Raw genomic sequence first — 23,942 nt, 5'->3', positions numbered from 1 at the left:
CATGCGTTTAGTGCTTAGGAGATCGGGTCAGAGTACAGGAGGCATTAACATAAAGGCTTACCTCAGTGAGACCAGGCCCGCTGTGATGTGGGTTGCTTTATCTATTGTGGTTTTGACTCACTTGTCTCTCAGAGGCCAAGGTCAATGTTAATCAATTCTGATGACAGACCATTGATCATCTTTGGGACTGTGCTAGAAAGACCTTAAGACGCTGCTTCAGAATAGCTAATTAGTGTTGTAACTCTGTCCACATTGATCTGCTCATAAGAAGCCTTGGCAAATGCCTAACATCATTGTCATGCTTTTCACACCATTGGGTAGCCGAATTTTTTGGTTTGTAAGCAGGGACAACCTCATCCTGGGACTGATATCACATTAAGTAAGGATATGCTGCAATGAACAGGGGGTCTCTTGCTAATTATTAGTAACAGTTAAGCTGAATTTGGACCATCCATCCAAGAATGTTTTCTGTACAAAACACATTACTGATGATTTGGGCTATTTATGTGTAGTTTTCTGAACTAATGTTTTTTTTTTTTTTTTTTTTTTTCATTTATTAAGTCCTGATAAGCACAGGCCCAGAGGAGAAGAGAAAGCTTTGAAAAATCAACATATCATCCAAAGTATGACATGAGGTATTTCTGGCCTCATGGCATGGTGTGATCCTTTCTGTTCTCCTTGTCCCACAGGTACGACCAGACAGCCCCGGGACGGGGAAATCTCAGGGGTAGACTACAACTTTGTCTCTGTAGAGGAGTTTTTCTCCTTGGAGGAGTCAGGAGCGTTGCTTGAAAGTGGCAAATTTAAAGGTGAGGGATCAGCTGAGGTAATGGCTCCAGCTTCTTAGTCTGATAAAAGTTCTCTGCAGAAATTGCATGGTGGATTGCCATCTAGTACAAACTGTTCTGGACTAGGATTAGATTGATGAATGTGTTTACCAATGTATCAGGCTCATATCAGCTGTTTTTTTTAATATGGGGTTTCATATTAGAACATCTACTCCAATATGAAAGCTCTTACTCAGTAACTTTTTTTTTCTTTTTTTTTTTCATTTTTATATCCTTTGATAATCTCTCTCATTGTTTTACTTTGAATTTGCCGTATCCTCTTCGGTCATTTTGTGTATTAAGAAATTTCATTAGAGATTTTTCTAGCAATGGTTTACTTGTTTATGTTTTCTAATTTAATTTAATTTAATTTAATTTAATTTAATTTAATTTAATTTAATTTAATTTTTGCATAGTAATTTTCAAATTGATCTTGCATATTGGCATAAAATGTCAGCTATTTGCAGTGTCAGTTTAAAAAAAAAAAAAAAGTCTGAATCAGCATTGGTGTCCTAGCACAGATAATCATAATGCAGTTCATACACTTTTTATTATTTCTTATGACAAATACATGAATAGATTCAAAATAGATACTAAATGCTAAATAATCTACTTCACAGTTTGCCCTGAGTAATAGCATGGTAGTGTCATGTAAGATACTTGGTAATTTTGTTAACTAAGGCATTATGTAAATTTAAAGAAGTCATTGATTGGTAATACTTAAGCACTGCATGTTAAAGACTACCGGCCATTATGTATTCTTTTCCCTTTTTTATGTGTATCAGTTTTGAAACATCTTATCAAATGGTGATGAAATCTCAAGCCCAAGCTGGTTCAATTCTCATCGGTATTTCCTTCCAGTCAGGAGCATTATTGGCAGTTTTTTGTTTTGATGAATGAGACATGCATAATTAATGATCGGAAGGCAATCAGTTAGAAGGCCATCTACTTATGCATATTAATGTCATCAGGTGTTGCTCCGCAGTCATTTACCCTGCAGACTCCTCCCCTTAAGGGTTAAAGTGCTGCCTCTGATTAAAAGGCCTCCATAGATTAGCATCCATTATTCATAAGAGTTTAATGGGAGCAATAAATGTCATCCTCACCTTGCCTTACATTTGACATTGAGTGACATTTTGCTACAGCAAAGCAATCAGGAGAATCAGCAGCATCTTGCATGAAGTAGGTGCAGAAACTGCAGTAAATGACGATGGCTGGTGACCTTGTTGTTGAGTTCAGTAATCGAATGTTTCCCCAGCTCCATGAACCAAATGGAGAGACTGCAGTAATTGGATTTCTTTTTTAGCCTCCAGAGCAGATGGATAGAACTGAGAATATGTAAAGTGTAGACGGTGTTTTACTGATCTCAGGGGATATATAATGCATAGATGTATGTATGCACTGTACAGAAACACCCATCAGAAACAAGCGTGCCCTGCTGCTGCTTATGTACTTGTTTAGCATTCTTTTTACCTCACAAATTCACATCAGGTTGTAGGTCTGTAGCAGATGTTTATGGAAATTGTGTGCTGTTACTGAGCACCTTTAGATTTATGATAATTGATTGCATTTACAGCGCAGGACATTACCAACTGATACAATACTGGCACCTGCTCTGACAAGTATTTTCACACGCCTGGCAGTGATGCCAAAAATAAGCAAGCACAGTTCACTCAGTGTAGTTTACAGTACAATATGCTCTTTGAAGTGGCACTTTTCAAATGCAAGACATCTTCCTCATGATTTCGTCATCGCTCTGTATCAGGGAACTACTACGGCACGCCTCGGCCGGTGCACATCAGCCCGGAGAGCCCCCCCATCACCTACCAGGAGCACCGCAACCTGCTCAGAAACTTCCGTACACGCAGCAAATCACTCAGCAACCTGGAGAAGGCCGCAGAGGATGGCGAGAACAGCGAGGAAGACTCAGGCCTGTCAGGCAAGTGTTCCTCAACTCGGTCTATAAGACTACATGAGTAGCCAAAATCATCATCACACAATCATGAAAGTAATCCTGCTGGTATTTCAGCATCTTCAACCCTGCTGGCCCCATTGGTGGGTTTGTCAGCACAAATTCATGCTGCTTTGTTCAAACCCACAGGATTTTGACAAAAACACCTTTAGGCAAAAAGTGTGTAATAAGCACATCATTTATCCCTGAGTCAGCCAACGATGAGAACCAAGTAGACTCAACCATCATAATTTCCTGCTTATGTCATGTTTTTTGTCTGTTGAGCCTAAACGGTCCTGACTTTAATTAAGCCGAGGCAGTTTTGCGTAGTGAACCTTTAACCCGCCTATTACCTTTGGGGTCAGTTTGACCCCATTTAACATTTAAAGTCTCTAAATCACATCTAAATAACATCTTTTTTTTGTTGTTGTTGTTTTTTTGTTTAATGACTTTTCCCAATTTAACGGGGACAAGTAGGTAAACATAAAATTAATATGATGATATGTCTTTGATGTCCTGCACACATTTTGCATGCACTGGTGTTTTATTGGGGTGATTTTGACCCCAGGCTCTTTTAGCTGTATAAAATATGTACAAAATATTAAAATTTTGCACACATTAGTTTTACTTATTTTAGATGACACTGAGGAACTATAGCGTAACATTTATAATCATGAAAAAACTTCCCTCTACTTTAGGGCCCAAACATAACACAACCACACCTGTAGTAGTGTGAAAGCCACTGATTGTAAATGTCACATTTGGGAAGGAAAAATATGATCCCCTCAACAACTTCAATGGGTGGTGAGTGGAGAGGGTTATGTTTTATTTAAAGAGCTATTTCGGTAGTCAACAAGACACAAGACAGTAAACGTATGAAATTTTTATTTCAATCATTTTCTGAGGTTTAAACAGCTGGGGTCAGATCAATCCCAACTGATAAAACAATGTCAGTAAATTTGATGGTAACAGGAAGGTGAAGTGGAATTGGTTGTGAGTGGTCCATATTGGGTGATATGTATTGATTAGCACATTATAGCACTTATACAGCAACTGTTTTGACATGAAGTTGCATGGTAAACACAGACTAATGACATAACGTTTCATTACAGAGTCAGGATGCTGGCGCTGTGCACGCTGGATCACTGGACAGGCACAAGTACACTAAATGGAATAGAACCCTAATTAATATCATTGGTAACACCTGTGTTTAGCCTGCTAGTTCATGTTAAAATGGCTGCTGCTGAAAAGGTTCTATTACTGGGCTCATTTTTATCCTTTACGATCGCAGGATGTATCAATAGGTGAAATCTTATCTGAGAAGCCCTTCACAGTAGCCAGTAGCTAAGTACTGCATTGCCCTTCTATCTATAGCTACAGTCTCTGATACCTAAATTAATCAATCATCAGCACAATTAGCATGCTCCAGACTCTGTGTGGGGCTGTGGCCACATTGATCGGTGGATCACCTCCAGAGGAAGGTCAGGCTGCCTCGGGGCAAGCAGGCATGGAGCTGAGCTGATCGGCAGGCGGGGTGGGTTGGCAAAAACCCACAGAGAAGTCATGTAAGTCAGAGAGCAGGCCTGACAAGAAGGCAGAGAGTATTTGAATTGAATCATTATGCGGCCCTAACTCAGAAATAGCCACCATAAGCTCATTACAGGCAAAAAGTTCTTATATAACTCTAATTTTATTGTGGACATGATTGATGCCCCGCTGCACCAGACACCAAATTCTAGGCATTAATCTTAAATAACTGCACATTTTCTTATTGCCTCAACTCATTACGTTTAAACACAAAGTTTAAAATCCTTACTAGTATTACAAATTTCATGTTAGGGAATCAACCAGTTCCAGCCCATGCAAATATAATCATGGAGTTAGTGTAGGAGAGTTGGAAAGGTGTGCTAGAGCGGTAAGACATGAGACAGTGACAGAGAGAGACTGTCAGTGAGGCAGGCAGGGAGGCGTGGTGCTGGCAGTGCTGCAGGCAGGTAGGAAGCCTGGGTGTTTGGAAGGTGGCACTGGAGGCAGGGTGCCAGAGTGGGAGGTGAGAAAGTCAGGCAAGCAAAGAGCCAAATAGTCAGAGAGGCTTTCCAAACAAACGGGACGGGGCGCAGGGAACCAGTGTGTGTGTGTGTGTGTGGGAGGGGCGGGTTGAATACAGGATGCAGGCAGGGTGGAGTCTGATAGTGCTGTTCAATGCCCTGACCTCTGCTGAGTCATCTTCTGAAGTGATACTGTGGGGTTGGCTGGGTGCGGCAGCTCTTGGCGGGAGTCAGGACACCCCGTGTTAGTCCAACACCTCTCAGAGTCATGCTGGAGCTCACAGCTGAAGGACAGCGACAAGGACAGCTAGGCAAAAAAAAATGCTTATTTTTCTTCAGCTGGTTGTGTGGAATGCATGGTCACACTCTCTCCCCCCTCAGAGGGAGGATGAAACCAGCCGAGATGCTGACCTCAGTCACTTTCTGCCTGTCAACCCCCTGTGGAACTGCCGGCATCAGGTCATTACAGCCTTCAAAGATTGCAGGAGGACATAATGATTGCATTCAGCTTTATTGTCGCTTCCTGAACCAGCTTTACCAGGTCTACTAACAGGACAGTGATTAGTCACTTTTCACTAGTCATCATTTCTAACACTGACCTTATAGGAGGGTCTGCAGGTGTCAGCAGCGGTGTCCCACCTGTCCACCAGTCTCCCGGCCGGCCCCGGAGGTCCAGTGGAGGGGATGGTAGTGCCGTGGAGAGCAGTGTCATTGGTGGTAGGGGTGGCACCAGACTGAGAGCTTTGATGGCTGATCGCTGGGAGCAGGCCTTCAGTGACCCGGGAGAACCTTACTACATAGAGTGAGTTACACTGCCCACGCAAATCCCTTCCAAATACGCTCTGAATGTAATTAAAGTTATATGAAGTTGCTATGCAAATTGTTCATTACTATTCATGGCAGGCAGGCTGATATGACTTCTATTTTGAGTGTGTTAATTCCAATACTGTCACATAATATCCATCACTATTATAACTCTCAAGTGGGTGGCTTTTCTTGTGCTTTTTCCTTTGTCTCTCCAAGTCACAACCCCAAGAGTAGCAGCTGGCAGACTCGTCGAGCTTCAAGCAGGGACACAGTCTACAAAAATGAATGTGAGCATCCTTCTCTCTTTTCTTTCTTTTACTGTTTCTTTCTTTCTTTTTTCCTTCCTCCTTTCTGTCTCTCCCAAGCTCTCTCTCTAGATGTAATTACATGAACATGGGTGATGCATTTAGCTGCTGAACAGCCTAATGGCAGCTACATGTTTGTCAAGAAAGGAAGTAGCAGGCACAGTCGGCTTGTTAATAGAGTCAAATGAGATGGAATGAGCTTTTAGTCGAGCTGAGACGTGCAAGTGATTAAGGCCTAAAGCCCAGAACTGCTGGCAAAGAACCAGCCATGTTGCAATGGCCACATGTGGTGGGCATGCAACTTATTTTCATTATTTGGTTATATGATCCGTTGATAAAAGAACAAGGACAAAATGTAATTTCTGATGTTTGTCCAATATGTTTGATTGCAATCAGTAAAAGACCCATCTGCTGTAATGCTGTGACTCCAGCTTGAACCCTAAGTTGCAGTTCTCTGTGTAGCCAGTAGAAGGCGACATTGCTCAGGCATAGAATTGAATGCTGTAGGGCATGAATCACCATTAAAGCCAGATATACCTGCATGTGAACTGATTACACTGATGCAATTGCAACAGTGGTATCTGTAATCTGTTAAAATTAATGAAAAACTGACACTTTTGAGAAATCAGTGATTACTCAGTGACATATTTGTGGTTTTCGATAACAAAAACTACTTGTTAATGTTGATTTTAGGAGGCAAAATAATAAAAAAGTAAATGAAAACAATGGGATTATAGTACTGTGTTGGGTAAACCCAGAGGATTATGTTGCTGATTTAAAAGAACAAGTGAGTAATGGATTCTGTTTTTAACACAGTCACTCCAAACACCTAGATTTGCATGCATGTCCAGTCATTTATAAGTGTTTTATGCTAAGTGCCATCTGCTGATTGGATTGGGATGTTGTGACTCTCTCTCCTGTCACTCTTAAAACACTTCACTCTGAACCTTTCAGGAAAAAAATCATGTTTTACTCCATGTGAGTCTGATGCTACCCGAGTGGTACATTTTATATCTTCCTTCCTCTGGTGGCCTGAGGCCAGCTATGACAGCAGGAGGTAAGAATAATTTTTTCTCATTTACTCTTTCTCTCTCTCTCTGTTTCTTTATGTTTCTGTGACTACCAGGGTTCACAGACCAGCCTGGGGAGCTCAGGGGTTTCCCTGTCCACACACACCTGTCCAAGGGCTCCAGAGGGTTTGGCTTCAATATCGTGGGAGGCAGCAGACCCAGAGAGTTCCTTCAGGTGTACAGTGTGACTCCGGGGGGGCCGTCAGCACTCAGGACAGGTAAAACACAACAAGGCATCCCAAAGTCATCTGAGCTGTCTGTAAAAAACATGCCTGAGATGTATAAGATGGTTTAAACTTTGAATAATTTCATTTGACAACAACATATCCACGGTCGGGAAGAAGTGACTTACATACTCAAACATAGCGACTCACACTTGGACACTCACACACACACACTCGTCCCCACACACATTTGTCAAAGTGCTTAAATTTTGTATTACAAAAGCTCCCATTGTTGCTGTTGGAGATGAACAGTAATTGTCAGACATGGTTATTTATTGATGGTTACTGGTATTACCTTTATTGGTATTGGCCTTGTAATCGCTGCAGACTAAAATCTGGGAAATCAGCCATTTGTTTTACTGGCCAGATAGTCAGTGTGTGTTGATTTTAAGCAAACTCCTGTTAGAATGGCTGTTCTCATGGAGACAGTCACAGAATGTGTTCTATCTATCTATCTATCTATCTATCTATCTATCTATCTATCCATATCTTATTCTCTCTACTGTATCTCTACCCTCTTGGGATTATAATTTTACAATTTCCTGATCTCTCACAGTGAGTGTATACCTCAATCAGTCCCTAATCCTAATGGCTAGCACTCCATAATCTAGCTATCATCACACATGCATATGCAGCGATACACACACACACACACACACACCCACACACACGCACACATTCACACACACAGATATTGCCATTCTAGGAACCAGGAGCACAAGCTGTCTCTGCAGGGAGGGATCTAGTTCATATCTGCTAATAGGCTGGTTTAGAGGGATTAGTGGGTTGGATTAGTCCACACCCACACAAAACACACAGACAGTGTTTCATTTGTGAACTACACTTATCCGCAGACTCTTGTATATGGGAAAGGTCAAAATAATTAAATAAAAGAATTTAAGCAGAAAGTGCATGCACCATCACCAGACAACACCAAGCTTACTGGAAAGTGTCTGCACATAAATGTTGAGCTACAAGGTTAAACAAGCCAATTAGGCAGGAAATGTATTGCTGTTACATGAGTTCCTCATTCTGCCTTCCTAGCGGACATCCTGGTGTACATCAATGACGTCTGTGTGTTGGGAGTGTCTCACAAAGAAGTGGTCGAGATGCTCAAGTCAGTGCCTGTGGGCCACAGTGTGGATGTCGAGGTCAGGAGGGGGTATCCCATGCTCTACAACCCTGACGGTTGTCCCAAGCAGCCCCCGCCTGAGCTGCCAGACAGTGGAGACCCCACCCTACCACCCACTACCACCCAGCCTCAGCCCCTCCGCCACCGCCTACCTCGCCTCCCAACACCCACTCCCCAGACCCAGCACCATAATCTCAACGGCACCCACAGCGACGGGAACTACATGGAACCAGGGGCGGTGCTGGACGCCAATGGAAACGCCACCTCTGTCTCTCCCAGACTGCCACCACCATACAGACGCTCAAGTCTGAGCAACGCTGCCTCCTCTCCCCCTGTGCGCCCCCCTCGCTCCCTGAGGAGTTTAGCAAGGCTGCAGTCGCTTGACCCAATGCTGGCCAGCCAGAGTGACAGTGAGGTCGTGTCTGCCATTGGTTCACACAGGTAACATCTTTTGATAAGGCACAAAGAACATGCTAGAAGAGATTAGTGCCAGTGCTCATAATGAACTGTTTAATTAAAAACAATGATTTTGAATATACAAATTCAAAAACTGAACTTGTAAGGCACACTTTGAAAGTGTATGCAGTGTCTTGGAATTGAATTTGATTGTTTTGACATTAAATTAATTCAAATTTCAAATTTAGTTGCCTCAGTCCAGACTGACACACAGATCCAGTTCAATTGATTGTATTTGTGCTGTTCTTTACCTTCACTACCTACTTATTGTTCAGAAATTTGTCAAAAAAATGTCCACCAAAACACTGGAGATCACATCAGAGAGTTTGTGTGTACATCTGGCCACAGTGGCAGGTCAAATATAATTGTAGCAGTAAATTCTCTCAAATTGTTGAATTGAATGCTTTTCCTACTATATGTGGTCAGATGTATGCAGAGAGTTCATGTTACATTTGGGTGCTCTTCGTCAGCTTGTAAAGTTGGAAAATTTTCACGTGACCCAATCACATCATCCACTGAAGGATGTGAACCTATTTAGATCACTGTGACTTGCTTACTGATAGGAACAGGACAGTCATTTAGACACATGATCGAAAAAAAAAGGCAAGTTATACAGTATAAATATTATTTACCATTGACCTGATACATTGTTTTTAAGTTACCTGTGTGTTGAGATGATATATCACTTGGGTATCATGGTACTTGCCCAAGATTTCAGCTAGTATTTGCAACTTTGTTGACTGTTCAAATGCAAATTTCTGGTGGTCTACTCAGAAAATATCCGACTTTACAAGTTGCATGAATGCAGCATCAATTTGAAATTTGAATTTGAAAATATAGTAAAAAGTTAAACTCAAAAAGGATAGCATTCAGTTTCAAGACATTGGATTGAGTCTCAAATTGCGCCTTAAAAAAATCCAATTTCTCAATTAATGTATTCATTCCATGGTTCGGTTTGAGCATGACAAATTTGAAGTTATGCAATTCAATACAATTTCTGTCAGCGCTAATTTTTTGTATGTTTCAAAAAAGGATCTCACTATCCACTACAATTCTGTGTTGCTTACTATTTTTGATACTTACAGAGGCTTTGAAATCTCCCTCTTGTTTTTCATCAGGGCATCTATGATCCGTAATCACAACAACAACTCTCTGTCAACGCCCCCTCACCCTTTACGATACGGCACCTCCAAGTCTTCTGAGAGCGACTTGTCCACCTGCACCCTGCCTGGATCCCGGCTGCCGCTGCCCCAGTCACCTCGGAGGCCCTCGTCCTCCCCAGGTGGCCCACGCAGCGCTTACTCCCGCCTCTTTAGACCCCAGACCTCCCACCTCAGACCACCACTGACTCCTGACAGCCCCCACCACCGTGGCTTCAACGGTTTCCAGGGCAACACCAGCCCCAGCGCCAGCCCCAGCAACATGTCGTCTCCAGGGGCGGTGAGTCTGGGCAGTGCAGTTGGGAGCTGGAGCGGAGGGGAGTTGGTACCGGTGGCCTTGGCCCAGTGCGAAGGAGACAGAGGGCTGGGCTTCAGTGTGACAGCTGCAGGCCCAGGAGGAAGGATGACTGTGGTGAAGAGGGTGTGGGACAGGAAGCAGTGCAACTCTCTACAGCCAGGGGATGCTATTGTCAAAATCAACGGAGCTGATGTCCAGAGTCTCAGCTTTGCACAGGTAAGAGACAGATTTAAAGTGGAGAAAAGGAAACAAGAGGCAGAGAGAAGGTTTGCCCAAGAGATGAGTACCATACCTGTGACAAGATGGCAGATAACAGATATACAACATATGTTTTTTATGTCTGGTCCTCCTCCAGGTACAAAGAATTCTCCAGGAACATACCAAACAGGGAGAGGTCGTGTTATTGGTTTACAGGGGAGGTAAATGCATGCTGCACATTCTCTGTAGCCTCACTGATTCTGACTGACAGCCCAGTTTGAGCACCTGCGGCTCACATAATCTCATAGTCATTTTCTCTCTCATTATCAGGCACCTATCATTCCTGCATCTCCCCCAGCTCTGTCCGGAGAGTTCCTCCGCCTCTGCTCCACCCCCCTCCTCCACCTGTGGCCTCTGACAACTCCTCCCCACCCCTAGAGAACCTCCCTCGGCCCCGCACCTCACTCAGCAACCCGCCATCTCCGGCCCTGGCCCGTAGCTCACTGGTCCAGAGCACCAGCTTCTTGGAGTCGATTCCAGTGACCCTCACCATGGAGCCCAAAGACTGGCTGAACACAGGCCTGGAGGATGAGGTGGACAGCAGCATGGCTCCCGACTCCCGACAGGACAGGCAGGGTGTGGAACGAGCGCGGCTTCCCCGGGGGTTTGATGTGGAACTGAAGAGAAAGCCGGGAGAGGGTTTCGGGTTCGTCATCGCTTCTCAGGATGTGGAGAACGGCAAAGGTGAGAGTCAAATAGCCAGTCACAAATCATTTAAAAGGATATAAAATCGTATAATTCATATTTATATGGTGCAGTATGCGTATCATTAAATGTTTGAGATACAGTAGGTATTTTAGTCTGCAAAACAGTATTCTTCTTTATTCACTTAAAGACCCAGTGATTGCATCAGACTTGCAGCAGTGGGTGTTAGAAACAGGCAGACAGACATTAAGCAGGCATTAGCTGAACTTTTCTGGCCCAGTGGTCTGACCATTTGGTTACCTGCCCAGGGGAAAAGGTTTCATCTGGATGTTCTTGTGAAAAGATAGCCCATTAGGTAATTGCAGATTAAAAAGTGGTCATCATGGCCGCATGCCACTGACTGACTCATGATGCATCATCGACCCTTTTCTTAGAGAGCGTGTTTTCCCAGGTTGGTCTTACCTGTGTTGCTGAGGAAAATCAGATTTGTCATCCCTCGCTCTCATGACTGTTTAAATGATGTCATACCCTTTCTCAACATTTCAACTTTATGCACCAACTTTTTTTTTTTTTTTTGTTCTTCTAGTTTTATGGTTACCTTTCAGTTTTTCAGTTTTTGTCACTGAATATTTTTTTTTTGTTCATCAAGCAGAAAATCAATTCAAAATGAATTCATCTTGTCAACATTTTGTGTCTATTTTTATAGGAAGCTCAATGCAAATGCACCTCTTCCATAGTCACCACAAATGTGTTGTTTTGGTAGCCCCACACTAGTAGCTACAAGAAATTTCAGGTTCTCTTTTTGTAAAACTTTTAAAAGAAGATATTATCTACTCAAAGTATTATAGCAACAGATGCCACCATAAAGCTTATTCTTAGTGGTGACATAACACCATGGTGGGTATTATTACTTCAACTTTCAGAGGCTCAGCCCTCTGGATAATAAAAACAAATTAAAAAAGAGTATTACGTCATATTGCCTGCTGATACGCCAACAGCTTGGCCAATAACGTAGGGCTTTTCACTTTGCCTTTGTCCAGTTTTTGAACGAACTTGCACTGTCATCTGTCTCTTTATGTAAACACACACACACACACACACACACACACACACACAGACACAGTTGCTCTCTGTTTGTACATGTGCATGCACTTGTGCTCATGTGCACAAATGCTTGTAGGCGTCTGTGTGTTTTTGTATTCATAAGGGTGCATGCAGTGAGGACATGTGTGTGCTTTTGTTTATCATGTGATAATTGATAAAATCAATCCTCAGATTATCATGCATGAAGCTGTACGGCCTGGGCTTATCAAGAACTAAAGCTACTCAGGCTTAATGTGCGCCTGTGCTCGTTCTACATCACTGTGTCAGCTTGGTTGTCTCAAACAGAATGACCTTTTGTTGATAGGATGTTTTGCTTCTCGCAGGGCCATAGCTCACACCGTGTTTCTATCAGCTCTGAACCGATGCTTGTTTATGTTTGATCTGCGGCGAACACATCCTGCCCTTATTAGCTTTTATAGTGAGGTGCTTATTATGGTGGCAGGTTAGCCACAGTGTCCCTGTGATGTATGACCCAACTCTTCCTTCCCTGTGTCTCGTAGGGGTTGCCCTCTGTTCCATTTTAATGCGGTTCAATTTGCTTTATGGGCTGAGCTAACATATATTTCTGTTGTCGTGCTGAGATTAAGGTTGTAGGGCCACCCCTCTCTGCAGCACAGAGACCCTCTCTGTTTCCTCCGTGTCCTCATCCTCCCCTGTCCTGTCACGCAACCCCCCCTCCCCACGCTCTCCATCTCTTTCTCCTATATGATGTACTCTTCCTATCTTTCGTTCTTCCTCCTCCTGTCATCACTCTCTCAACACTTTTCTCTTCATCATCATCGCTCTCACTCTGTCTCACAAGCTCCCGCCCACTCTCTCTCTCCTCTCTCTCTCTCTCTCTCTCTCTCCCTCCCCACACCCCTGTACTCTGCAGTAAGAGCATTCAGTCTGTTTTTTCAAAAGATTAAAACTCTCACTGTCTCCCTCTCCCTCCTCTCTCTCACTCTCTCTCTTTCTCCACCTCCCACCTAGCTCTTGCTCTCTCCATCTCTCTCTGAATGCCTAAGAGAAATGTTACACTGAACATTTCCCAAGCAGAGGAGCAACAGAGGAACGGCCACAGAGGAACAGCAAGCCCGTGCTAGCTCCTGTTGACCAGTTCACGTGAATCTCAACTCCCTCAAGCTGCCTGACACGGAATTTAGGATTTCCTTTGTTTATGTTTTTCAACGCATGCTAATCAGAGAGCCATGCTGGAGAGACTACAGTCCGCTTTGAAAACTGTGAAGGAGTCGAAACGTAATTATTCGCTTCACTACTGTTTCATGATGCTGAGGTTCCTGGTTAGATGCAGTATTTCACATTTGGCTTTGTGCATGAGGCAGAAATGTCTGTGTTATCCTCTGTGTTTAAAGTTTGCCATGTTAGCTTCTGTGTGGCACAGTGCTTGTGTGCAGGGCCTTCAGTGCTGTTGACTTTAGCATCATCGAAGTTAGATCCTATTGACGGTCACACATGTTATGGGATTTAACATAGTTTATCAAACTAATATGTAATCCCACAAGTTTATTAGTAGTATCTCTTTTGCAGTAGATGATTGCAACTGTATGGCAACAGATGATAGAGAATTCAGGAATAATTGTGACCCCAGCCTGACTGACCTGTAGTATGCAAGATGATCTGCTCTGGTAATTTGGTAATGGTTGGTGAATTAGAGCCATTAATGTGCAAGACACGCAATAATTTCAGTGGATTTGATGGATGGTATTAGCAGCAGTGGGTTTAACATTAGCTTACCTGCACTGCTGTTTTTTTCATCATGCATGATTGTGCTACAAAATCCTCATGGAGGGGCCACACAGTTTCCCTCTCAGTGGGTATCTGCAGGCTGCCTGGGATGTCTGCACTGCCTGATGCATCTGGTCTGCAGAGGGGGATTTTATGATGGCGGGGAGGGGGGCTGTTACCACTCCTGAGCAGTGATCAGTGCAGCGCGTCAGAGGCTGGCTGGCTGCTGGGCATACCGCAGTGGGATTACTCTGGACAGGAGAACATGGAGAGCCAGAGGAAAAGACACTAGGATTTAAAGCAGTCCATTTGGATGCATCTGTGTGCGTGTGTGTGAGCTGTAGCTCTGTGTATGAGCGTGCCTGTTTGTGTGCAATGCTGTGTGTGCGGCTGTCTGTCTTCCCTTTGCATGTGTGTCACCGTATACATGTGTGTATTTACTGTATGCAGCTGTCCCATGTGCGTGTGTGCATGCGAGTTGCATGTGTATGCATGTGTTTGGCAAGTGGCGTTGGACCCCTGATGTATTATGCATGATCAGAAGACTATTTGCAAAGCTGCCTTGGCTTTGATTTGACCTGATTGCTGTTTCTGCCTGGGTCACCCAGATTAGGCCCGGAGCGGGAGATGTGTCCCTTGGCTGTGAATTATAGGCTCTACCTTTTAACTGGATGATCATCTGGATGTGACTGACATACAGTGTATCTCACATGAAATATTCATAGCCCCGAGTTACAGTGATCTCACACTGTTGATAAGTATTTTGGTGCACTATGGAGAAGGAGCATAAACATGCTATTTTTTATCCCGGGGAGATATAGAATGGAAGGGGCGTTGTGTTCCCTGGCTCAGTGTAAGTCTGGGAATGATTATGCTGCCTGATGGGTTATATAAGGACAGTGGCAAGACACTGGAGGGCCCAGCTGTCACTAAGGCACGGCATAAAACTAAGAGAGAGGTCAGGGAGAGAGTAATATGGGCTTGAGTAAGATACAGAAAGAAGGATAGAGGATGGAACTGGAAATACAAACAAGCAGAGGCAGATAGATCCAATGGGAAACTGTAAGAAGCTTTTTTAGTGAGTGCAACAGATTAATTGAAGTATGTTTATTTTTAGACTGTCCAATATTTTTCTCATCAGCCTTAGAAATTGACCACAGCTTAGCTTAATTTTGAGTGATGTGGTCATAGGTGAGACAAAATGAGTTTCCAATGCACAAGACTGACCTGAAGAGAGGGTTAGTGCTAATTGTCTGTCTGCATTTTACAAAATGTCAACATCACTTATAATGTAGAAGCCTTATCATACCCACATGCATGTCACGTGTGACTGTGGCTGTGACCTGTTTGTAATGGCTCTGTAGGAATCAGGATGACTGATGTTTTTTGGGTGTGAGCAGTGGAGGAGCTGTGAGGAAAAAGACAAAATCAACAACGGCATAAAAATCAAAGGCTTACGTGCTGTGTGTGTGAGTGCGACTACATCGCTCGTGGCATACTAATGAATGCAGCGAGGCAGCAAGTTTGAGGAGCTTAGATGAGCTGAGCAGAGGAAACACTGGCATATAAAGGAAGTGTAAATATCTACAGTCTGCTATGTGGAACTTGACTGGGTCAGGGTGGAAAAATAATGTCATGAAGCTCGTGTTGGATGACAGTTTGTTCTTGAAGTGAAAGACAAATCAATGAGCAGCAAAAGCGTTTCCTGGCGTGTCAGCGGATGAAAAGACAGGTTGATAGATGGGAAGATGAAGGAGAAGAGCAGAGTGTTTCAAGGAGACAGCATGGGGGAGGTGTAAAGACAGGCGTCTGTGGGAAATGATTTACAATGAAAACCCTGCCAAAAACCATACAAAGCTTAATTACAGCTTGTTTTAGGCTTTCTGGCACATATCCTGTTGAAATAAATCTTCCCTCTTTTATGTTTGTCCAACTTTGACCCCATGCATTAGTCACTGCCTTCAGTTAAGAGGAAAGTTAGGGGTCTGAATGGAGTTTTATGTTCTAACTGAAACTTTTTTCAACAAGTGACTCATTCAAGGTCTGAGTAACTGTTGATGTTTTCTATTCTCTCTTCAGCTGCTTCCCTTCTCCCACACCGCTTTGTGACGGTGCGCCGAGGCAGCCCGGCGGCCAGGAGTGGTCAGATCCGTCCCGGTGATCGATTAGAGGCGGTAGAGGGACGCTCGGTGGTGACCCTGCCTCATCGGGAACTCGCTCACATCCTTCGCCGAGCTGGGAACACCCTCCGCCTCACCATCATCCCCCGGCCCAGTACCTGTGAGCGTTAAATATGTTACACACAGGCACACGCCGTCTACATGCCTTGTATCTGAATCCATGTTCTGAACTTCATCATCCTCTCTCCTAGACTCTTCAAGTCTCTCTGAATCTACCGACTATGACCCCAATCACAGAAGCAGGAAGGGTCATAGGTCGCGCCCAAAGGTGAGGGCGATGCCATTTATTATCTTTGCCTAAGTGAGAGAAAATCAATATTTGGTCAGTTCAGTTGCTTCCCCTGCAATAGCTCCTCTTTATTGCATCTGTTTGATCATCATAATTCAATTGAATGGATTCATACAGTTTCTGTCCAAGTACTTTAAGTCCAAGTATCTGTCGTCCCTCCTCTGTCAGCATGACGCCAGGTATTACAGTGTCGATCTGGACCGCGGCCCCACGGGGTTTGGCTTCAGCCTGCGAGGGGGCAGTGAATACAACATGGGCCTCTACGTCCTGGGGCTGATGGAGGGCGGGCCTGCTTCACGGAGCCACAAAATGCAGGTGTGTTACTGTTCACTGTTTATATATTTATATATATTTTTTTTCCATTTGCATGTAGATTGGGCCTCCAAGGGTCATGGAATTTCTGGAAAGTCATGGAATTTTGAAAAGTCAATTCCAGATAGGGAATAGATTTAGTCAATGAACAGTCAGGGAATGTAATAGGCTCTTGGTACAAGTCATTGAATATTAAGGATTGAAAAGCACAGCAGATATTATTCGCCAAATGTAATACTTTTGTTTGCCTTATGTTTGCAGAATCAAACTGAATCCTGAACTGAACTGAAGTGTGTTTAAAATTTGGTCAAAGAAAAAAAAAATACCATGTTACTTTTGTATAGTAGTAACAGGTAGACGTACGTGACTAGGAGGACCACCCTGGTTGTTGCCTAAAAAATAAGGAATCAGTAATTCAAAGTGCGGGTACTTGTTTGCCTTCACATTTATATCGTAGGTCATGGAAAATCATGGAAAAGTCAGGGAATTTTAAAAAAGACAGACATATACATGACCACATGTAAAACTGTCAATGCATGCAACAATGTAAATGTGTGAAAATATGTGTATCTTAAGGCAAATATGTGCCTGTGCTTGAACTTTTCTTTTTAGTAAGAGAATTCTTGTGGCATTACAGTGTTGTTACATATTATAAATACTAAAAAATTTAATTGTATATTACAGAATTACCTTTAAAAATATTCTGATTAAAGACATGAAAAATTAAGGGATTACTTCTGGTCAATACTTTCCACATGAATGTGAAAAAGGGGGTGTTCTACTAAGATTTTTTTTTCACTTTTGTATACAAACCTGACATTTTGATGAAGTAACTTGAGACTGAAACGCAGTACATTTTTAAAGTTGTCATGAATCTGTTGCTGGCTGAACTCAAATGCAGACCAAGGCAGGCAGGTGTGGTGAATCATACAATTTTATTGACAAAAAAGACTGGGAACGTGAGGAAGGTGGTTGGCTGGTGAGACTGAAGGCTTCATGGCAGAGCAAACAGGGCAGGTTTTCAGAAGACAGGCAGTGAGGACGGAGACAGGTCAGAAAAGAGACGGCTCACTGTAGAGTCATTTCCTATATCTATGTCATGTGGGTGCCCCGCCCCTTTAGACTGGCAAGACTGGCGGCCATCCTGAGTCAATTCACTCCAACTGGGGAAGTGAGCCTGAGCACAGATTATGACCGATTCTTTTGGTAAATATTAGACCCATTTTTCACAAGCCACATGTCTCACATCCCGGGATATTATGCATGTTGTGCTTGACATTGTGGCTGCAGGTGAGTGATCAGCTCGTGGAGATTAATGGGGACAGCACAGCGGGGATGACCCACAGCCAGGCCGTGGAGCAGATCCGCCGAGGGGGCCACCGCATCCACCTGGTCCTCAAGAGAGGGAATGGCTACGTGCCTGACTATGGTAAGACATTCAGGAGAGACTTTAAGAGACTTTAAGAGTTACTTAAGAGTCTGACCGTAAGTTATGGGAAATCAAAATATGTGAGAGTAAAAACTTGAGATATTAAAATGAAGGGAGCCTCTACACTTTCCTGTAACTCTGTCTTTGGAGTATGGAGAATTTTTCTTAGGTGTGCTATCTCTTTCCTTCCTTCTTGAAATAATTCCTAACAAAAAAAATCTTAACCTTTTACTCCTTTTCTTATGCTGGATTTGCCCCTCTTCCACCTCTCCCCCATTTCTGGTCCATTTGATCTCTCTACTTTTAACTTGCCCTCACCACATTTTCCCTTTGCATTCGGCCTGTCTCTGCTTCCCCTCTCTCCTCTCTTTTACTTTACTTTCATTCCTTTCCTCTTCCAAACACTTCTGTCCTTTCTGCTCCACTTCTTCCTTTGTCTCTCTCTTTTTTCCCCTTTCTCTCTCTCAGTGGAGCTCTCCAGTTTGTCTCTATGTATGACCAACTCCAAGCTAGGCGAGCCTTGCTTCTATGTCATTGGACGGACAGAGAATACGCGGTTGGTAATTGTTCCTGTTAGTTCTCCCATTTTCTGTCTCTCTACATCCCTGCATCAGTCCCCAGTGATGGCCTCACTTTTAGAGAAAATGCCTCACAGCATGTATCACTGCATGTGTCAGACACCCTCATTGTGAGATCAAGATCATCTTGATCATCTTCTATTATATCTATTATGTAGGATTTAAGAACATTGTCCAGTTTCATGCCCTTCAGCACTGAATACCAAACCTCGCTCTGAAAAAACATTCACTAGGCCTCAGAATGTGTAAGAACATTGTGTGATTAAACCATCAAATTGTATCACAGGCAAAATGGCTCTATTATACTGATAATCACATCTACATTGTGGTTCCACTGAAGGGTTATCTGAAGGTTGCATTAACAGAGAAGAGCAGCTGTTGTTATGCAAGCTGAAGTAATGCAGCTAAAAAACACGTACTGAATTTTGGAGCTGCCTAATAACAGATTACATAATGCTCTCTGCCACAGATCTTGATATTTCTCTGTTACCTGACTATTAAACATGTTTTTTCCTCTTCTCCAACCCCCTAACCCTCCATATTCAATGTGTGTTCAGGCCGTGAGCACAGAGTCACCTCCCCCTCCCCCCCGCAGCACCCCAAGGAGCAGGGTTTGGCTACAGTAGGCCCCACCAAGCGGAGGGGGCGCAGCTCCAAGCAGAAGAAGAGGAGCAGGTCTTCAGAAGGACGGGACAAAGGGAGAGGAGGGGGGAGGAGAAGGAGAAGACAGGCCTCGGAGGGAGACAGAGGCCCAGAGGTGCAGAGCCCAGACTCTGAACCGGAGGAAGGGGAGGGCAGACGGGGCAAGAGGTCTCAGGTGGCCAGGGACAGGAGGAGGAGGAAAAGAGTGTCTCAGAGTTTACCCAGAGACGCCCTCAGGAATTCAGATGATAGCGACGTGCGCAGAGGGACAGGGAGGGGGAGGAAGAGGGAGAGGGGGGAGAGTGCTGACAGGGAAAGAAGCAAGAGTGAGGAGAGGGAGAGGAGAGCAGAGAGTGACGAGCCTACGCAGGAAGAGGAGCAGAAACAGGAGGAGGAGGGGGAAATTGTTGAGGAGAAGGTAGAGGAAGAGGTAGAGGAGACGAGCGAGAATATAAATGTAGAGAGAGAAGAGAGGGGAGAGCAAGTTATCCTTCCCATTCCTAATCCTAACCAAAGGCTGCCCGCACCCAAACACAACTGGGAGGAGGAGCATGATGGAACCTGGGACATGGGGGCACAGTACAGGGAACTGCAAGAAGTGAGGGAGTTGGAGATTGAACATGCAAGAGAATTAGAGAGGGCATGGGATGGTGACAGGGATGACAGCAGGGAAGGACCGAGCGAGCAGTGGATTGAGAGCCAGAGAGAGGATGATGCACAGAGTGAGCAGGTCGAGAGGCCGCTGCCGGGCCTTGCTGTAGCAGATCCGGTGTCACCGAGAAAGCCCTTCTCCTTCCTCACTTCCGCACTGTCCACGGAGCAGCTGGGGGACGGTGAATCAGAGTCTGGAGGCAGCCACTCTGATGGCAGCGTGTCAGCTGCCAGTATCTCAGGCCTCTCCCTGGCTGCTGCAAAGACAGACGAGCAGAGGGCGGCGGTGCTGCCAGGCCCTTGGCTCACGCCCAGCCGGCAGAGGGTGGCTCAGGTCATAGAGGAGAACAGGCTGCCCGGGAGGTGGACAGGACGGGAAGAAGGAAGATGCGCTGTCTCCTGACTTTCACAGGACGTAGGGCAGACAGTTGTTGAATGATACCGCGTCAGATTCTGTCATTGTGAGGGCCCAGCGGTCAGTTTCACACTGTTATAGCTCTACTTGTTTTCTGCAGCTACCCACACTACCAACACACACGTTTCTCTTGGTCACTTTGATATCTACAGTAGTATAACGTAATATTCTTTGTGCCTTTTCACAGCTGACTTCTGGCTGATGTTAAATGTTGATATTACCTAACCCTAACCCATTGTCAATCATATTTATTTCTAAATGGTGGGGCCAACATAGTAATAGGAAGTTTATTTTACAGTTACATTGTCTGCTTAATGATTCTCTCTTGCCCTCCTTGTGTTGCCATCCTCTCTTTTCTTTTGCGGCATTTGTGGTAGACGTTTCCAGGGCACAAAAAGGTATAGCAGACACCTTGCTTTAACCTACTTCCTGTTCCTCTCTGCCGCTCCGTGGTGATTTAAGCTCCTTTGGGCAGAGACTCTTCCCCTCTGAAGTCCCCCCTACTGTAGAAAGACTGCATAGACATTCACTTATACCTCATGAAGATACTGAGCAATAATAATGCAATTGTCCAAGACTATCAGCCATTTATATCCACCACACCATGTACATATGGTTTTGAGAGGAAGGGGTGGTACTATGTTTGTACTATATCTGCTTTGTGTTATCTTTCCATGTGGATGCTAGACTTGTAACGTTGTTCCATGTATCAGATTATTTGATTGTGATGAATTTCAATGCAAATCCTTTTGGACAGCAGGTGTGAAATCTATATTCTGTAAATATTTATAGAGAAATAAATGATATAACCTATTGTAAATGCTATACTTACTGGAGCCCCTGATTTGTACAATTATAGTGTGATACATCATGATAAGCCTATATACGAGATAAAACATATGCTATACATTGATGTTATTTATCATTGTGTGACAGCGCATAAAGTGAAATATTGATATACATATAGAGCATTTGTGGAGGCTTAAAATGTAAAAACAGAATAAGACCTATATTGTATCCTGTCCATGTTTTCATGAAATGAATGTTTTGTAATATGCTGCTCAAGTGTGGATTAGGATGTTCTGTGTCCTATGTAACCCTTCTTCAGAAGTCAGCAAAAGATGCCAAAAGTATGCATCCAGTTTGCATATTTTCCAGTACTGTTAATATTGTGTATCTGGGGTGAGAACAAAACCACTATCTAGATTCTAGAAAGTGCTGTGCCCATAGTGCCACGTACAGTTGCCTTGGTAACACAAACCATTTTAACCTAACCACTGATTTTTCTTACTGTGAAAGCCCTTGCTCTGAGGTCTCTAATGCATGAGAGGTGGGTGGGCCATTTAGTCATTTCACTCATGCCATGAAAGGCTCCTACTGTAAATCCACAAAAATAACATGCAAAACCCTGAGCTCAGCCTCGCATCGGAGATGACAAAATAGCACATCGTTTTGCTTTGCTCTCTTTTTTAAGATTCTGTTTTGGGAAACGGGAGCCAATCTGTCTTAGGCGGATACTGTGAGATGTTATTTTTCTACAAAACTGTCTTTGATGTACTCAGGTTTTCAGATACTTTGCTCTAGATAAGCCATTAGGAAGAAAAGCTACAGAGTGACTTCACACCACTTTCATACCGCAGAATTGATTCTAATTATTTTAAATGCAGAGGCCATACTGTGTTGATTTTTAGTTTTGTGGCAGCGTTAGGAGACCCTCAGACTGATGGAAGCTTCTGTGCAGCTGTTATTTGTTACCAGTCCATAATTATCTAAAGGTTATGATGCTGTGAGTGAAGTCATTCCTCTCATTTTTATCCAACATGAGCAAAACAGAGACGTCAAATGAACCGCTTGATGTGCCCTGCCTCTTAGTTTTTAATGCTATGCTACCCAGAATGGCAGACAATAGTATAGGCCTGCAGTAACCAAACCAACATGTCTCCATTCCCCAACCAATGACCAGTAAAGTGTAGCTTGATAGCCAATACGAGACTTATTTTCTAATGTTTGCTAATGTTCTTTTTTAGATTTTCATTTCCTAAGGAAGATATATGGCTATAAACTGTATAAAAATTCTGATTTCAAAAAAATGCAAATAAACTGCTGGTGCAATTTTCTCAGAGGTCATGTATCTTTTTCTTCCCAGCCCCTGGATTGCATTTGAACACCGGAGGACCTGGTGCATAATGGACAGTAGATGGCAGCAAAATTATATTTTGGGAATATGGGGAGGATTTTGGCCACATTAAGTGTGTGTGTGTGTGTGTGTGTGTGTGTGTGTGTGTGTGTGTGTGTGTGTGTGTGACAGAGAGAGAGGGAGAGGTTTTGAGGAACAAATCAGATGAGCGTTAGCAGGAATGTAAAACGCGCTTCTTGGTTAAGGCTGAAAGGGAGCCAGGGAGATAGACGATGAAAGCCTGATCATTTGGCAATAAAATAAAATATTAAACGCGCTCTTTGCTAGAGCAGGGATTTCTCATTTTCCATGCGGGCTCCCCACTCAGTCTAATATTAGTTCCCTGTACTGTACAGCAGAGTAGCCTCACCTGTTCCGTGTGAGCCATACAGAGTGTGCGTGTGTGTGTGTTTGTGTGCGTGCGTGCGTGTGTATGAGTGTGTGTGTGTGGGGGGGTGTCTTTTATAACCACCGTGTGTCTCAGCTCAGATATGAGCACTTAAGTAATGCCACTAAAAATAACGTCGCTCTGAGGCCTGTCTTTCTCTCCCTGATGTTGTCCTAAGCCGCATCCTTCAATTCAGCTCAGCTCAGACGCAAAATATCACCTCTATAACAAGAGCGCTGCCTTTTTTTCCCCCACTTCTCACACAAACTACTTCAATGACTTCAGATCAATCTTTCAAGTCCCATGTCTGTTGGGGCATATGAATTCTATCAGTAGAACAGGCTGTAACAGATCAATAGGTGCATTAGATCAAATGCACCGTTTCAAACATTTGCATCATGATATATATGATGTTGCCTACAAGTGCGCTCCGGAGCCGTACAGACGCTCAGGCCAGCAGGGCTGCTGAGCTAAGTCAAGCCGCCAGAGAGAAACAAAATACAACTGGCAACGGCGTCATTTTGCCTTCAAAATACAAGTTCGGTTTGACATTTGGCCCCGAGGCCAGTCTTCGCAGTGTGAAAAACAACCTGTCCCACTGCTTTGGGTTAAAATGAAATTCTTAAGGTTGTAGATATATTTAACCCATCCATTAAGGTCTGCGTTTGTCTTTCCAAATTTCTGGTGGCTCCATATACACACATAAGCTGCTGTAGCCTACCTCGCATTGATCATTCAATATATTTAAAACGAAATAAGATTTGTGTTTTCATTTTTTTTTAAACATATAATTCTATGTGGACTGTCATTAATTTGCGCAGCTGAAGACTAAACTGTAGTACTTAAAACATGCTGCAACGCCTGTTCAT

General features: G+C 43.7%; 1 protein-coding gene across 3 annotated transcripts in view; it reads left to right on the top strand.

Annotated features, from left to right (window-relative positions):
• The window catches only part of magixb (MAGI family member, X-linked b), a 39,597-nt gene extending 16,971 nt beyond the window's left edge, over positions 1-22,626 (top strand). For all 3 annotated transcript variants that reach the window (XM_030055866.1, XM_030055865.1, XM_030055867.1), the window contains exons 4-17: positions 690-809; positions 2,593-2,766; positions 5,433-5,628; positions 5,850-5,920; positions 7,065-7,226; positions 8,277-8,805; positions 9,939-10,494; positions 10,634-10,697; positions 10,807-11,220; positions 16,093-16,293; positions 16,385-16,461; positions 16,651-16,797; positions 18,085-18,223; positions 19,359-22,626. In XM_030055866.1, coding sequence (XP_029911726.1) covers positions 690-809; positions 2,593-2,766; positions 5,433-5,628; positions 5,850-5,920; positions 7,065-7,226; positions 8,277-8,805; positions 9,939-10,494; positions 10,634-10,697; positions 10,807-11,220; positions 16,093-16,293; positions 16,385-16,461; positions 16,651-16,797; positions 18,085-18,223; positions 19,359-20,497 — 3,989 coding nt within the window. In that variant the 3' untranslated portion in view covers positions 20,498-22,626. The remainder of the gene's footprint in view (positions 1-689; positions 810-2,592; positions 2,767-5,432; positions 5,629-5,849; positions 5,921-7,064; positions 7,227-8,276; positions 8,806-9,938; positions 10,495-10,633; positions 10,698-10,806; positions 11,221-16,092; positions 16,294-16,384; positions 16,462-16,650; positions 16,798-18,084; positions 18,224-19,358) is intronic.
• Positions 22,627-23,942: the final 1,316 nt, after the last annotated feature.

The sequence above is a fragment of the Myripristis murdjan genome, chromosome 7 (genome assembly GCF_902150065.1).
Source record: "Myripristis murdjan chromosome 7, fMyrMur1.1, whole genome shotgun sequence".
In the NCBI taxonomy this organism is placed as follows: domain Eukaryota; kingdom Metazoa; phylum Chordata; class Actinopteri; order Holocentriformes; family Holocentridae; genus Myripristis; species Myripristis murdjan.
Note: the sequence above shows the minus strand (reverse complement) of the source record. Positions and strands in the feature narration are given on the sequence as shown.